Source organism: Oncorhynchus tshawytscha, linkage group LG13, assembly GCF_018296145.1.
Source record: "Oncorhynchus tshawytscha isolate Ot180627B linkage group LG13, Otsh_v2.0, whole genome shotgun sequence".
NCBI lineage: Eukaryota > Metazoa > Chordata > Actinopteri > Salmoniformes > Salmonidae > Oncorhynchus > Oncorhynchus tshawytscha.
In genome coordinates, this window is record NC_056441.1 from 35,047,346 (window position 1) to 35,062,866 (window position 15,521).

Consider the following 15,521-nt stretch of genomic DNA (forward strand, 5'->3'; position numbering starts at 1 on the left):
GATATAGCTGATATATTGTCTACTATTTGACCTTAACCACTCACTAGGAGAACCTAAGTAGGCTAATGTAGGTCTGTCATAGGCTAGCTTTAATGAACACAAGTCAACAATTAGTTTTTTTTTAAATGAAACCTGCTGGCTTCATATCCACTTGGTAACTGATGACTCATCACCTAAAATTAATACAATTTGCTACGAAAATTCCCATGGCCCCACAAGTGCATGGTTTATATCCCGGGAAACATAATCATAATAACAAAAATTAACAACACTTTTGATGGTGGCAGAATACTTCTTGAATAGTTTTGGTGTTGAAAAAAATAAACATACAGAGAAATAGCTAAAGAAAGTTTATTTAAGAGATGGTTTATTGACTTGTGAATCACCCAAAGACACAGTCCAGCATGAGGTCCCCGGGTACCCAAAATAAAATCAGTGTCTTCAACAGAGGGCTTAACTATTATGAATAATACAAAAGTAGTATGTGTAGTGATATGGGGATGAGAATATTGAACATTGTGCCAGCATGATTTATAACCTTATCCAAACATTCTATTTCCTGTGTAGATTTAATACTGTTTGTTCATAAGTCGGCCAAATATCCACTCACTGTTCAATAACTATGACAACTTGAGTGTTTCAGTTTTCACAACACAGTTTTTACTGATCATAAAAAGTGGGCAACTCGTTGCCCAGGATGCATTTCTCCTCTGCACCCTTTTCATCGATAGTGACAAGGTAGGCCACACCTCCACTCGAACCATCTCGACTCATGGCCAACGAAAGTGCTGAGAGAGGAGAGGTGAAGAAAGAGAGAGAGGGAGAATATATTATAAAAAATTATACAACATCTTAATAGCTTCCAAAGACATGCTGTTTAGGTCATATATCAACACATATAAGTATTTTAAAAGTGCAATGTCACTCACTGTTGACAACAAACTGTTGACAGTCCTCTTTGCTCATGGCCTTCCGGTACTCTGCATCAACAAACCCATAGACATAAGCGCTTCCGGAGCCGCCTACCGCAAAGGGTTGTCTGGACAACAAGCCATTCAGGGTCACGTACACCTGGGACGGATCAATGAGAGGGGGATGCTTGAGCACAGCAACCTAGCAAACTCTGAAGTAAGTCAAATATTATGCAGACTAGTGAACAACTGTGAGTTTGATTATGTAGGGGAGAACCAGAACAAAAGTAACACTTTTAGGACTTTTCCTAATTACTCGGATTGATAGAGCTAGAGAGATCATATTTCATGACAATTCAATTTATATATGTCCTCTACCATTAGCAACTATAATTTAATTTCTAGGGTAAATGAATTGACATGAAATAGGCCGGCAACAGAACTACCGCAACGTTACTTTTGTACCTGCTGAAAAGGAAGTAACACCTGGCGAGAAGTGTACAATAGCTGTCTCATCTCCATGTTTCTGATTTGTAGCTCGTTACTTTCAACAAATGTACTATCAGCCATAAATACATTTTCGTGTCGATTTGAATAATAATTAATGCTACAAGTTCTCCAGCAGTTTAAAAAAAATTGTGGCCCTACCAATCAGGTTTACTGCAATCCTCGAGTCTTGACAGAATAAACTGTTTTTATTCTCTTCACAAACAGAAAACTCATCATGCTTATCACATTTCCATGGCTTAACACAAGGTAATTGATCCCCAGCATCATAAAGATAAATATTTTTAACCACTAGCCGGTCGATAAAAGCTTTTTGAGAAGCTGACCCATCAAGTCAATTGATTAAGGCATAATACTAATGATGTCAGATCACATTTTTAAACATTGTCACTTGTTGATATCTTGATAACATTATAAAAGCATTATGAACTAGAAGAGACAATGGCCTGTGCTTAAAGTTATTTTAATCCAGGTCATCAGGTAACATTGTGTTCCATTCGTCCCACCCATCTCTCTTGTAACGTCTCCCTGGCTAACAACCAAGACTAGCTAGCATTTTACTTGAAACCTGTGCTCTCATTTAGTCACTAAATGGGTTAATAAAACTGTTTCTGTTTGGAACCTTAAATTCAACACAACTCTATAACCGAAAAACACGTCCGGGTACTTACATTACTCAAAACTACTTTTTGTTAATAATTTGGTTGGACTGGGCAGTTTTTTTGCAGGTTGCTCGTCCTCTGCATTAGGAACGTGCTGATTTCACTATCTGATTCTAGCTCCTGTCTCATCTGAGCAAATGGGTGTGTTACTTTCACCCCGTTTTACTTTTGTCCCAGCTCTCCCCTACTAATTGTACTAAAAGTTCATTTAAGCATGCACTCAAAACTATTACAAAATTGTTCAATTCAATTTAAAATGACCTCTTCTGAGCTTCAGGCATCAGTTTAAATGTTCAAGGTGAAAGACAATGTTCTGAAAGGTGCACAATAAAGAAATTAATACAGATGGGACTAGTGTTTATAGATGTGGCATTTCTATGTAGCGACTGACCTGTCCCCCTCCTCTCTTGTCCCACCCGGCAACAATGAGATGTGCTGACAGCTCTTCTTTGTACTTGTATGAGATGTTTTTCACCAGAGTGGCAGCTGAACGAACTTGAGGATCCTCTCCAACCTCAATGCTGAGTTCAAGAGGTCACAAGTCACATAAGCCACAGCTTAATAGCAGAATTCTTTAACTGCATCTACTGTATAAAGGCAATCCCCTATTGCCTAGTTAATTAAATAAAGGTTCAATAAAAATAAAAGGAGAACATGAGAAAATGCACAGTGAAGGCCTATTAACCTTTTCCATACATTTATTAACTCAACCAAATGTGTTATACATAGCACTAGAGCTATTGTCGACCACAATAAATAGCCATGCAGCAGGTAACACGGGTAATACCTGTGCACATCCAGTTGGTAGTTAACCATCTCAGCGATGGTCTGGGCGTCCGCAGCCGAGCCTGACAGGGCGCAGTAGATCTTGTCATGGAGGAGAGAGAGCTTGTTCATCACCCGGTTCACCACAGTCTCCCTGTGAGGGATGGAGAGAAGAGGGAGGATGGATGGAGGAAAAACAGAGGGTTTAGGGAGGACCATCACTTTTTGAATGTTCATAGTAAATGATTGGCTTTCAAAAACTTGGTACAGCAATTTACCCAGCAGACACTCGAGAGTCAGAGCCCAGCACCACCCCTCCATCAAACTCAATAGCAATGATGGTGGTCTGATAGGAAAACAGACACAATTTTGATTAAGCGGTCTTGAGGGCATAATTAAATGACTAATTTGAATGACTCAACACAGCTAAGTTCACTTTGAGACTGACCATTTGGAAAAGGCAATAGATTATATTTATACAATCCTACAAATAAATAGACAAAAACAGAATGAACACCCCAACATTATAGGCTAATATCAATTCAACCTCCATACATGTCATCAAAATACATACTCACCCCAGTTTTTACTTCTTCAGACAGCCACCCTGGCTCTGATGATTCTTCTAACATCTTAAAGCGCTTGATTTTTGCGCCCGATAGATAATAAGTGGCGGGTCGCGTTGATACCTGTTCAGTGCGCACGGTGTTTGAGAAGCCTATTGACTCAACGCGAAATGGAAAGAGAAAGAAAACATGCAATTTAAAACCAAACGACGCCTCATTTAGGACATACGCGAGCGATTGCTATTAAACTACAATTTTGTATTTAGAATCAACTATTATAGATATTTGAGAAAGCAGCCGTCATACCTTTCTGTCTGGTCCACCATTTTCCAGAAGAAAATGAAAATGAAAGTTAGATTGTCAGTGAGAGGCTGAAATTATTTCCCAAGAAACATACAGAGCTCCAAAAGCATGGGGTCAGAGACAATATTTTGTTGTTGTTTTGGCTCTGTACTCCAACACTTTGGAATTGAAATGGTACTATGACTATGAGGTTAAAGTGTAGACTGTCCGTTTAAAGGTAAAGGTATTTTCATCCATACCGGGTGAACCGTTTAGAAATTACGGCACTTTTTGTACATAGTCCCCTCATTTTAGGGGAACAGAAGTATTGGGACAAATTAAGTTATACGTGTAGTAGAGTAGTCTTAAAATTAAGTAGTGTGGTCCCATATTCATAGCACGCAATGACTACATCAAGCTTGTGACTCTACAAACTTGTTGGATGCATTTGGTGTTTGTTTTGGATGTGTTTCAGATTAATTTGTGCCCAATAGAAAGGAATGGTAAATAATGAATTGTGTAATTTTGGAGTCACTTTTATTGTAGATAAGAATATAATATGTTTCTAAACACTTCTACATTAATGTGGATGCTACCATGATTAGGGGTAATCCTGAATTAATCGTAAATAATGATGAGTGAGAAAGTTACAGAGGTATAAATATATTTTTAAAAGAACCTCCCGTTATTGTAATGGTGAGAGGTTAGCATGTCTTGGGGTATCGTATTCGTGCTCCTGTCTCACTCATTATATAACAGTTTTAAGTTATACCAATATTTACATTTTGTTTATGATTTGTATGTTGCTGTCATGTAAACACAGGTTTAAATATGCATTAGTTATAACAGGCTCACTTTATCCCTACCTACAATACCTTTCGAAAGTTTGGGGTCGCTTAGAAATGTCCATCCATTCTAGGCAGAGTTCCTCTGTCCAGTGTCTGTGTTCTTTTGCCCATCTTAATCTTTTCTTTATATTGGCCAGTCTGAGATATGGATTTTTCTTTGTAACTCTGCCTAGAAGGCCAGGATCCCTGAGTAGCCTCTTCACTGTTGATGTTGAGACTTGTGATTTGCGGGTACTATTCAATGAAGCTGCCAGTTGAGGACTTGTGTGGTGTCTGAGGACTTGTGAGGCGTCTGTTTCTCAAACTAGACACTTTAATGTACTTGTCCTCATGCTCAGTTGTGCACCGAGGCCAACCACTCTATTCTGGTTAAAGCCAGTTTGCGCTGTTCTGTGGAGGGAGTAGTACACAGCTTTGTACGAGATCTTCAGTTTCTTGGCAATTTCTCACATGAAATAGCCTTAATTTCTCAGAACAAGAATAGACTGACGAGTTTCAGAAGAAAGTCTTTGTTTCTGGCCATTTTGAGCCTGCAATCGAACCCACAAATGCTGATGCTCCAGATACTCAACTAGTCTAAAGAAGGACAATTTTATTGCTTCTTTAATCAGGACAATAGCTTTCAGCTGTTCTAACATAATTGCAAACAGGTTTTCTAATGATCAATTAGCCATTTAAAATTACAAACTTTGATTAGCTAACACAACGTGCCATTGGAACACAGGAGTAATGGTTGCTGATAATGGGCCTCTGTAGATATTCCATAAAAAATCATCCGTTTCCAGCTACAATAGTCATTTACAACATTAACAATTTCTACTCTGTATTTCTGATCAATTTGATGTTGTTTTAACGGACAAAAAAAATTGCTTTTCTTTCAAAAACAAGGAAATGTCTAAGTGACCCCAAACTTTTGAACGGTAGTGTACATGTACATATTACCTCAACTAACCTTTAGGCCTGTACATTGCCTCGGGACTGGCACCCCCTGTATATAGCTTCATTTTATGATTGTACTGTTGCTCTTTTATTTTTTACTTTTGTATATTTAGTCAATATTTTCTTAACTCTTATTTTTCTTAAGTGCATTGTTGGTTAAGGGCTTGTAAGTAAGCATTTCACTGTAAGGTCTACTACACCCGTTGTATTCGGCGCTTGTGACAAATAAAATTTGATTAGATGTTTCCTAATCTATTGCTAATGATGCCTCAAATTAAATGGGGTGTATTCCCTCTGAAATAGCCTAATCAATTATAGTGGGGACTGTCAGATTGACACATTTCTAATCAAACACACTTACACGCAGTGTAAAGATATTTTTTACTTTGATTTGATTGATTCCATACAAAGGTCATCAGATAAAAAAATATATATAAAGCACAGAAACAAAGTGAACACAGTGTGGATTAGAAAACACATAGGCAGGAGCAGAGTAGATTCTCACATTGAACTCTTGGAAATCATTAGTGTTTATTTCTAACCACAGTCCCAAAACTGATGTGAATAGTTAGGCCTATGAACACCAAATGCTGCATGTACAGTGTGAACAACAGTGATTGGTTGGGTGAAGGTTCCAAATTCCTCTCACAGAGTGTCACAGCTGATTGGCTGATTGAAGTGTCACTACTCGTCGTGGAACTTGGGCAGCTTGTCTCCAGGGATGACAATATGCTCCACCCCCTCCTCCGTGATCACTACCAGGTGTGCCACACCCCCGCTGACATTGTCTCTGCCCATAGCCAGGGCAAGAGCTAGGTGGGGTGAAGAGAAAAAGAAGAGGGAGGGAGGAAAGAGAGGAAAATAGGTCAGATGGCAGGCAGAGATGGGTATGGAACCATATCCTTCCACATTTTCGGGAAACAGGTCTGTTGTGTTCCAGTGCCAATAATCCCATCGCAAACCCATCCTACAATCACTCTCCTGTCCCACTGGAAGACATTTTCAATAAAAAATATAAAAAATGATTCAATATCTGACATCTTTTATCCTATATAAAAAACAGTGCCATTCGGATAAAACAAGGAAGCCTAAAGGGAAAATCAACTTTTACCATTTGTAGCAAACTGCAGGCACTCCTCTTTGCTCATGTCAGGTTTGTATTTGGCGTCGGCGTAACCGTAGATGTATGTGCTGCCTGATCCTCCGATGGTGAACGGCTGACTGAGTAACATACCGCCCAGGGCCACTGTGTAAACCTACAGGTGAGATAACAGTCAGAAATGGTGTGTGTTCTATTCTATTGTGTTCTATTCTATAGGTCTGTTTGACTGTTTGTTATGCCCCAGTGCTTCACCTGTGGCCCTTTCTTCCTGTCCCAGCCTGCAGTGATGAAGCCGGCCTGCAGCTCCTCCTTGTTGTTGTAGCACAGCTCCTTCAACACGGACGCTGCTGCCTTCACCAGAGGAGGGGACTCCATCTGAATACTTACCACACAGGGCAGACACAGAGAAGACATGGGTGTCATCATTTAGCTTCAGGATTATTCCACAGTTGGTTTCTATGTCTATTGTAGTTCAAGAGGCCTAGCGATTAAGAGCTTCGGACCAGTAACCGAAAGGTCGCTGGTTTGATCCCCGAGCCGACTAGGTAAAGACATTTTTGTCAATGTGCCCTTGAGCATGGCACTTAACCCTAATTGCTACTGTAAGTTGCTCAGGATAAGAGTGTCTGCTAAATGACTAAAATGTAAACGTAGGCCGCACATTACTACTAAGATCACCTCTGAAATGGAGTTCTCCCCATTCCTGATAATAATACAAATCAATCACACATCAGTCAAGCTTCATTAGTTTGACATCAATCATCACAAGCTATGTCGATCCAGACAAGGCCAGGAACAGAGACAGGGAAAGGGTGGTCTATACCTGTGGAAGGAGATCTGGAACTTGGCAGCCTTGGTGACGGCCTGAGCGTCTGCCAGGGAGCCGGCGATGCAGCAGAATATCCTGTCATGGACCTGGATCAGCTTGTTGATGGTCTTAGAGGACACGTAGTACCTGTGGGTGAAGTGGAGATAGAGATACATTAGACAGACTCCTGGTGACACAGTCCAATGTATATATTGCTATAAGTGATGGCTGATTTATTTAATATGTTGCGTGTCACAGACGTATTTGATCATAAAGACATGTCTAGAGGAAAGGAGGAGCAATATGATTAACTTGGTGCAAGGTGTTAATAGGTGTTGAAGATCCTCCTCACAGGCTAATTAGACCGGTTTCGCGCGCGCTTCCGTGTGAGCCATTGCGCACATGTTGATTTTGTTCATCCACACCAGACGCGATCAGGACATGCAGGTTGAAATATCAAAACTAATTCTGAACCAACTATATTAAATTGGGGCCAGGTTGAAAAGAATCAAACATTCATGGCTACCTTGCTGTTAGCTAATTTGTCCTGGGATATAAACATTGGGTTGTTATTTTACCTGAAATGCACAAGGTCCTCTACTCCGACCATTAATCCACAGATAAAAGGGTACACAAGTTAGTTTCTAGTAATCGCTCCTCCTTCAGTCTTCTTCTTTTTCTTCAGACTTTATATGGCGGTTGGCAACAAACTTGGTGCATTACCAAATCAAATCAAATCAAATCAAATGTATTTATATAGCCCTTCATACATCAGCTGATATCACAAAGTGCTGTACAGAAACCCAGCCTAAAACCCCAAACAGCAAGCAATGCAGGTGTAGAAGCACCAACTGGACTGGAGTGTGGACCTCAGTTCATCTTTCAATCACCCACGTGGGTATATGCTCCTAAAAACCATTGAGGAGATGGGAGAGGCGGGACTTGCAGAGGGTCAAGCGTCACAAATAGAACCAAGTTCTATTTTAGCTCCTGGCTACGCAGACGTTTGTTGACGCACATGAGCAGTTTGAATGCAATGATTGAATAACATGTATGTGTACATTTATTTTGCAGCGCTCGCTCGCACATGTAACACGAGCGGTGTGGTCAGCATGTTACCCTCCAATGGACGCCCTGGAATCTGAGCCGATGATGACCCCTCCATTGAACGTCACCGCCAAGATGGTGGTCTGTAGGAGATCAAATGCAGAGCATGTATAATCAGTTAGATGGGGATAGAGGGAGCATACAATTACAATATAAGATATAATAAAAATTATATATTTGTATGATCATATATTTATGACATTTATTATATCTGATCTAAGGTCATTTCCCTCCTTATGAATATGGTCTAAACTGAGGGGTGTTCAACATCCAGCCGGTGAGGGGGTCCAATCCGGGTGGTTTGTGTTAAAAAAGTCAATATACTTTAAAATGACTAAAACCAAATCGAAATTGTGTAGAAATGAATTACAATCATACAGTTTCATACAGGGAGTATGGGAAATTCGATGGCTAGAGGACTATTTTTTATAACCAATTTTCAGTGCAGCCCTCCCGACCTTGTTAAAAACTGAACGCGGCCCCCAGAGCAAAATGAGTTTGACACGCTTGGTCTATAGTCAATGGATGGGCTGTAGTTGGGATTTTGGGAGCATGTACGTAGGTGAATTTCTACCCTGAGTTTGAGTTGCAGATGAATGACTCGAAAACGAAAGTAAATTCAGCCCTTTGTTCTTCAGAAAATATGAAGTTATTATTAAGTTAAATGTATAAACGTTTTACATGAATTTCAGTTTTAGTGTACCGAGATGAATTAATGACAAAATCAACAAGGCAACCTAGAACTAAAATCCTCATAAATTCAGGTAAATTGGTCCCAAAATGTAGGCTACTGTATATCGCTGTTTCAATTTAGGAAAATGTATAACATGATCAGATACAAAATATCACAAATGTTTTACTTACGCCTGTGCTAACTCCTTTGATTTGAGAGTCCATTAAGTGTCTTTCCATTATTAAAACCGATTAAAGAGGGATAAAACTGTGTTCCTTAGTCACATACTGTAGGGTCACATCAGATCGAGAATATTGCGATCTCGTGCGACGTGCAAAGGGTTGTAAGGGAAGTCAGAATCTTACAAGTGGGTGAAAAATAACCTTTTCAGGTATGGCACTATCAAATGTTCTCGAAATACCTACATCGGGATTTAATTTCGAGAACGTCGCCAGGTATGATTTCCCTTTTATTTTTAAGGATAATAACATTGAGTTTGTTTTGTAAATCGTAATCCAAACTAAGCCTATGTCAAAAGTGAAAGTAATAAATCTCGTATTATCTATGAAAATATGTTTTATAAAAAGACCCGCAAGACTAAATCATTTTTAAGGCTGCATTTGATTCTTTCTGCATTTTCTTTTAATGAAAGTCATACTTCTATGTGTTAATCAGCTGATTGCAATGTTATTGATCTGGTCACCATTAGATAGGGCTTTTCTTTGTATGATTTTGTGGTACACTGTATTGGTATTGTGTATTTGATTGGTCTATATCTTCATCAAACAGAAATGTTGCTCTGGAGGGCCTGCTTGAGGGAGGACAGACCAAGACCCCTAAGCCTATGAAGACTGGGACCACCATAGCTGGACTAGTGTGCAAGGTGAGAGTGATGTCCACTGAAATGGGAAGGCATCTCTAATAAGTGGAAGATCCATATAGCGGGCCAATTTTCAGTGGTCCCATTTCATGTATTTTAAGTAAATTTAACATAATATAATGAACCAGTGCTTGCATTGAATTTCTCAAGTTATATTTGTGTTTTTTGTTAATAATAATAATAGATTTGATTGTGACATATTTGGACTGACATACTGTAGGTGCAAGTACTTATTTTGGTTGCTGGTACTTCTTATATTTAGGTGCAGGTGCTCCACAATACTTTTGAGATAATATTCTATAACAGGAACAGGAGCTCAAGCAGTAGAACATTTGAGGTGCCAGTACTCAGCTCTGGTGAGCACAAGCCCAAGTCAAGCACTGTACTGAACAAAAATATAACATGTCAAGTGTTGGTCCCATGTTTCATAAACTGAAATAAAAGATCCCAGAAATGTTCCGTATGCACAAAACAACAGTTTCTCTCAAATTTCATGCACAAATGTTTTACATCCCGGTTAGTGAACATTTTCATCCACCTGACCGATGTGGTATATCAAGAAGCTGATTAAACAGCAGTATCATTACACAGGTGCACCTTATGTTGGGGACAAGAAAAGGCCACTGTAAAATGTGCTGTTTTGTCACACAACACAATGCCACAGAGGTCTCAAGTTTTGAGGGAGCATGCAATTGGCATGCTGACTGCAGGAATGTCCACCAGAGCTGTTGCCAGAGAATTTAATATTAATTTCTCTACCATAAGCCACCTCCAATATCGTTTTAGAGTTTGTCAGTATGTGCAAATGGCCTCACAACTGCAGACCACTTGTAACGACGACAGCCCAGGACCTCCACATCCGGCTTCTTCACCTGCGGGATCGTTTAAGACCAGTCAACCCTGACAGCTGATGAAACTGTGGGTTTATACAACCAAAGAATTTCTGCACAAACTGTCAGAAGCCATCTCAGGGAAGCTCATCTGTGTGCTCAACGTCCTCACCAGGGTCTTGACCTGACTGCAGTTTGGCTTCATAACTGACTTCAGTGGGCAAATGCTCACCTTTGATGGCTACTGGCACACTGGAGAAGTGTGCTTTTCACAGATGAATCCCGGTTTCAACTGTACCGGGCAGATGCTAAATAATGTGTATGGCGATGTGTGGGGGAGCGATTTGCTGATGTCAACGTTGTGAACAGAGTGCCCCATGGTGGTGGTGGGGTTATGGTATGGACAGGCATAAGCTACGGACAACGAACACAATTACATTTTATCGATGAAAATTTGAATGCACAAAGATACCGTGATGAGATCCTGAGGCCCATTGTCGTGCCATTCATCCACTGCCATCACCTCATGTTTCAGCATGATAATGCACGGCCCCATGTCACAAGGGTCTGTACACAATTCCTGGAAGCTGAAAATGTCCCAGTTCTTCCATGGCCTGCATACTCACAGACATGTCACCCATTGAGCATGTTTGGGATGCTCTGGATCGACGTGTACCACAGCATGTTCCAGTTCCCGCCAATATCCAGCAACTTCGCACAGCCATTGACAAAGAGTGGGCAACCTTACACAGGCCACAATCAACAGCCTGATCAACTCTATGTGAATGAGACGCTGCATGAGGCAAATTTGCATGAGGCAAATTATTGTCACAACAGATACTGACTGGTTTTCTGATGCATGCCCCTACTTTTTCTTTAAGGTATCTGTGACCAACAGATGCATATCTATATTCCCAGTCATGTGCAATACATAGATTAGGGCCTAATGAATTTATTTAAATGGGCTGGTTTCCTTCTATGAACTGTAACTCAGTACAATCTTTGAAATTGTTGCATGTTGTGTTTACATGTTTGTTCCCTGTACCTTATCATGATCCTTGCTTGTCTATAGGTGACTTAAAAAAGACAATAATGATGGACAGAATGTATTGAAATTAATTGGGTATTAAATGGAGTGTTCTTTGGGGCATTGTTTGTGCAGGAGGGAGTGGTACTGGGAGCAGACACACGGGCCACCTCCGGTGAAGTGGTGGCTGATAAGATGTGCGCCAAGATCCACTACATCTCCCCCAATATATAGTGAGTAGGCCTACACCTGTTTTAAGGGATAGTAAATGTGTGACTTATGTTTAGAATGGAATTGATTGTCGTGTGTGTGTAAGAGAGAAGTGGGAGAGTAGTGAAAGAAATGGAGGCTGTCCCTTTTATTTGAGATATCCATGCCCGCACATCCATTGTTCTCCTGTCCCCTCTCTCCTGCCTACTCCCTCTCTCAGCTGCTGTGGTGCAGGAACTGCAGCGGATACAGAGAAGACGACCGACCTGCTCTCCTCCAACCTCACCATCTTTTCTATGAACAGCGGCAGGAACCCACGTGTCGTGATGGCAGTAAACATACTGCAGGACATGCTATTCAGGTGTGTGTGCGCGTGTGTGTATCTTTACCACTCTCCATTACAGCGGTGGTTCCCAACTCCGGTCCTCGAGTAACCCCAACAGCACACGTTTTCGTCGAAGCCCCAGACAAACACACCTCGTTTAACTTGTCAAAGGGTTGAGGATTAGTCGACAAGTAGAATCAGGTGTGCTTGTCCGGGGCCACAACAAAAATATGTACTGTTGGGGGTACTCAGGGAACAGAGTTGGGAACCACTGCATTGGAGTATTAAACATTACACTTTGTTAGAGCATTTAAGTGGCAATCTGCAGTTTAAAAAACAACAAAGCAGTTACCCAGACACAGATTTGTAAACAGCTGAGGGATGGGGCTGGAGAAATGTAACCACTCTCAAGTTAATCCACAAAGCAATGGATGAAAGGACTGACCATCTGCGAGGTCAGTTATTATATTTTTTACCATGGCCTAGATTCAATCAGATCAGTGTTAACCTGCGATAACCAACAATCACATTTCACTGTTTTTATTCAGGCGATGTCAGAGGTTTAACTGCGCTTCGAGCTGACGATTCGGTGAGCGGCTGCTCGTGTGCTTAGTGTCACAAAGACACGCCATTTGCGTTACAAGTTCAGAACGAGAAAGTGTAGGCTCTGTAGAAATAATGACGCTCAAATTGGAAATCATTCAACTAAATAATAAGGATTTCTATCAGCTTAATCGAGGTGTAGATTACGTCACACATTCCGATGTTCGAACTTGTAACACGGCTGCATGGGATTTCTACTAATGCGACTCTGTGCATCCTATGGCAATGCCGGCGATAGGTATAATGTCGGCGACAGGTATAATGTCGGCGACAGGTATAATGTCGGCGATAGGTATAATGTCGGCGATAGGTATAATGTCGGCGATAGGTATAACGCCGGCGAACCACTTCTGGGTTTGACCGCTCCAACGCAGTTACACCTCCGACATTGCCTAAACAAAAGCTATGCTATGCTGTTGTCGGTTATCGCTGGTTAAAGCTGAACTGACTGAATCTAGGCCCATGTTTTGAGGCTATTCTAGTGTTTGTTTACAATTACATTGTTTATAGACAGTGGAGTTAAAAATGCTTCTATTTTGGGTTCTGATAGGGGTACGACAGTTGAACTAATAAGCCCATGAGGCATTTATAAGTTACACTCTTCAAGAATCAAAGGGTATATATCATTCATTTAAAAGTCCAAAAATTGATGTAGCAATCGCAGATTGCCCATTTAAACATGACTGTCTGTTGAAAAAACTCACCTCAACCACCACTATAGGCGCTCCAATGTAACAGCTTTTCATGTCAGATAAATTTGATTCAAAATAGAAATTCTTGTTTGTTAATAATCTCATAATCTCATAAGAATCTCATAATTCTCTCATAGGTACCGGGGCCAGATAGGGGCCAGTCTAATCCTAGGAGGGGTGGACTGCAACGGCAATCACCTCTACACAGTGGGGCCCTATGGGAGCATAGACAATGTGCCATACCTTGCAATGGGTGAGTGACTGCTACTGTGTCAAGCATACATAAGCATACACCCATATACTGTTATTGTTTGGGCCATTATTAGTTGATTAATCAACTAGTCATGAAAAATCTATAAATAATTACATTTAGTTGATTCATATTTGTGTTTTACTTTGAATTGTGTTTTGTGTAGGGTCTGGTGATTTGGCTGCTTTGGGGATTCTGGAGGACAGGTTCAAACCTAATATGGAGGTTTGTGACTTTTCCTTAGGCAGGCTAGAAGTTATCATACATTTAGTTCATATGCTATCGCGTCGACAGAGTTCAAGTCTCAAGAGTTAAGTCATTGGACTCGCCATAAAGAATGCATGAGATTTGTTTACATTTACCTCCCCCATCCCAGTCCCTTCATTCACTCCCCATTCCTGTGACCTACTAGATGGAGGAGGCTAAGGAGCTGGTCCGGGATGCCATCCACTCTGGCATCATGAGTGACCTGGGCTCAGGAAACAACATAGATATCTGTGTCATCACTAAACAGGGGGTGGACTACATCAGGCCGTACCAGGAGTCAGAGTACAAAGACAAGAGGTAAATGATGTCACCATCCTCAGATTCTGCTTCAAGTATTGGTCTAGACAGCATATTTGCGAAAATTATTGTTGTTTGTCAAAACAGTGGTTCATTTCTCTCTCTTCTCTCTCATTCCCACTCTCTCTCATTCTCTCTCTCTCACCCTCTCTCATTCAGGCAGAAGAGATACAAGTATGGCCCAGGTACAACATCTATTTTGACAGAGAAAATAGTCCCTCTGGAGCTGGAGGTAGTGCAGGAGACAGTCCAGCGGATGGATACCGCCTGAACATGACCACTCAGAAACGACAAAGAGAGGCTGGAGACAGTCACACAGAGGCTAATCACAATATTCAGACATAAAAGAAATGATTAAAAGACACCTAATAATGACAAGACTTGACTACAAGGAGGTGACACTACAATGCAAAGCCATAAAAACCTTGTGACATAAAGATCGTAGTTGAATGAACTGTAGGCAGCGATACATTTTGAACAGGTATAAAATACCTAAGCTAGTGGGTGAAATATTGGAAAGTGATTGATTGAATAAAAAGTCTACATTCTTTTTCATGAAAATGTGTTTTGAGTTTTCCCTCCTCACTTTTAGCTTTCCCTTTTAGCACAGTTCTCACATCTTCATTTTCATCTTGCCATGGTTCACCAATGAAGAATATACCTGCTACTACCTTCCAGGGGATTTCGATATTTTAAATGTTTCAAATTGTGAACAAATTGTGAAACGCAATACACCATAATGTTAACCACATGAAACCTCCTAACAGGTAAATCTCCATATTTACTGACGACGATGCCACAAATAATGCACAGCGATTGGCCAAATGTGTGATACATTTACACTAAATTTACTGTATTTTGTTGTGATATATTATGGCAAAACTTCCAAGACTATGAACAATTGTTTATCAGTATGACTATACGCTTGGCTAGGCTAGTGTCAAATACACATTAGCCTATAGATGCTGTG

The 15,521-nt window shown here is 40.6% G+C and overlaps 3 protein-coding genes across 6 annotated transcripts; 1 reads left to right on the forward strand and 2 right to left on the reverse strand.

Moving 5' to 3' along the window:
• Positions 1–337: 337 nt before the first annotated feature.
• LOC112264787 (proteasome subunit beta type-9) lies at positions 338–3,867 on the reverse strand. 2 transcript variants are annotated; one of them, XM_024441631.2, is made up of 7 exons: positions 3,718–3,867; positions 3,424–3,563; positions 3,124–3,191; positions 2,868–2,999; positions 2,472–2,601; positions 930–1,071; positions 338–788 (listed from the first exon to the last, which is right to left on the reverse strand). In XM_024441631.2, exons 2-7 carry the CDS (start codon positions 3,475–3,477, stop codon positions 661–663), a joined length of 654 nt encoding a protein of 217 aa, XP_024297399.1. In that variant the 5' UTR covers positions 3,478–3,563; positions 3,718–3,867; the 3' UTR covers positions 338–660. The 2 variants fall into 2 exon arrangements, with proteins under 2 accessions (XP_024297399.1, XP_024297400.1); XM_024441632.2 differs by having other exon boundaries at positions 3,424–3,755.
• A 1,980-nt stretch (positions 3,868–5,847) lies between these two features.
• LOC112264789 (proteasome subunit beta type-6-B like protein) lies at positions 5,848–9,501 on the reverse strand. The gene is made up of 6 exons (XM_024441635.2): positions 9,362–9,501; positions 8,510–8,580; positions 7,406–7,537; positions 6,835–6,964; positions 6,592–6,736; positions 5,848–6,292 (listed from the first exon to the last, which is right to left on the reverse strand). Exons 1-6 carry the CDS (start codon positions 9,407–9,409, stop codon positions 6,165–6,167), a joined length of 654 nt encoding a protein of 217 aa, XP_024297403.1. The 5' UTR covers positions 9,410–9,501; the 3' UTR covers positions 5,848–6,164.
• LOC112264788 (proteasome subunit beta type-7-like) lies at positions 9,072–15,112 on the forward strand. 3 transcript variants are annotated; one of them, XM_042295599.1, is made up of 9 exons: positions 9,072–9,261; positions 9,562–9,625; positions 9,960–10,053; positions 12,043–12,140; positions 12,338–12,478; positions 13,875–13,990; positions 14,154–14,212; positions 14,400–14,551; positions 14,711–15,112. In XM_042295599.1, the coding sequence occupies exons 1-9, from the start codon at positions 9,213–9,215 to the stop codon at positions 14,820–14,822; spliced, it is 885 nt and encodes a 294-aa protein (XP_042151533.1). In that variant the 5' UTR covers positions 9,072–9,212; the 3' UTR covers positions 14,823–15,112. The 3 variants fall into 3 exon arrangements, with proteins under 3 accessions (XP_042151533.1, XP_024297402.1, XP_024297401.1); XM_024441634.2 differs by lacking the exon at positions 9,562–9,625 and having other exon boundaries at positions 9,075–9,261; XM_024441633.2 differs by lacking the exon at positions 9,072–9,261 and having other exon boundaries at positions 9,484–9,625.
• The last annotated feature ends 409 nt before the right edge of the window (positions 15,113–15,521 follow it).

Bases quoted from the DNA above. Each gene is read 5' to 3' on its own strand.
- LOC112264788 (XM_042295599.1), top strand. From the start codon at position 9,213: ATGACAAAATCAACAAGGCAACCTAGAACTAAAATCCTCATAAATTCA. The intron at 10,054-12,042 runs GTGAGAGTGATG...TTGTTTGTGCAG, and splicing joins TAGCTGGACTAGTGTGCAAG to GAGGGAGTGGTACTGGGAGC. The intron at 14,213-14,399 runs GTTTGTGACTTT...GTGACCTACTAG, and splicing joins GGTTCAAACCTAATATGGAG to ATGGAGGAGGCTAAGGAGCT.
- LOC112264787 (XM_024441631.2), bottom strand. From the start codon at position 3,477: ATGTTAGAAGAATCATCAGAGCCAGGGTGGCTGTCTGAAGAAGTAAAA. The intron at 3,000-3,123 runs GTAAATTGCTGT...CATCCCTCACAG, and splicing joins GACTCTCGAGTGTCTGCTGG to GGAGACTGTGGTGAACCGGG. The intron at 789-929 runs GTGAGTGACATT...CTCCTCTCTCAG, and splicing joins TCAACAGTTTGTTGTCAACA to CACTTTCGTTGGCCATGAGT.
- LOC112264789 (XM_024441635.2), bottom strand. From the start codon at position 9,409: ATGGAAAGACACTTAATGGACTCTCAAATCAAAGGAGTTAGCACAGGC. The intron at 7,538-8,509 runs GTAACATGCTGA...CTTCACCCACAG, and splicing joins TCCAGGGCGTCCATTGGAGG to GTACTACGTGTCCTCTAAGA. The intron at 6,965-7,405 runs GTATAGACCACC...CTGTGTGGTAAG, and splicing joins TTCCAGATCTCCTTCCACAG to TATTCAGATGGAGTCCCCTC.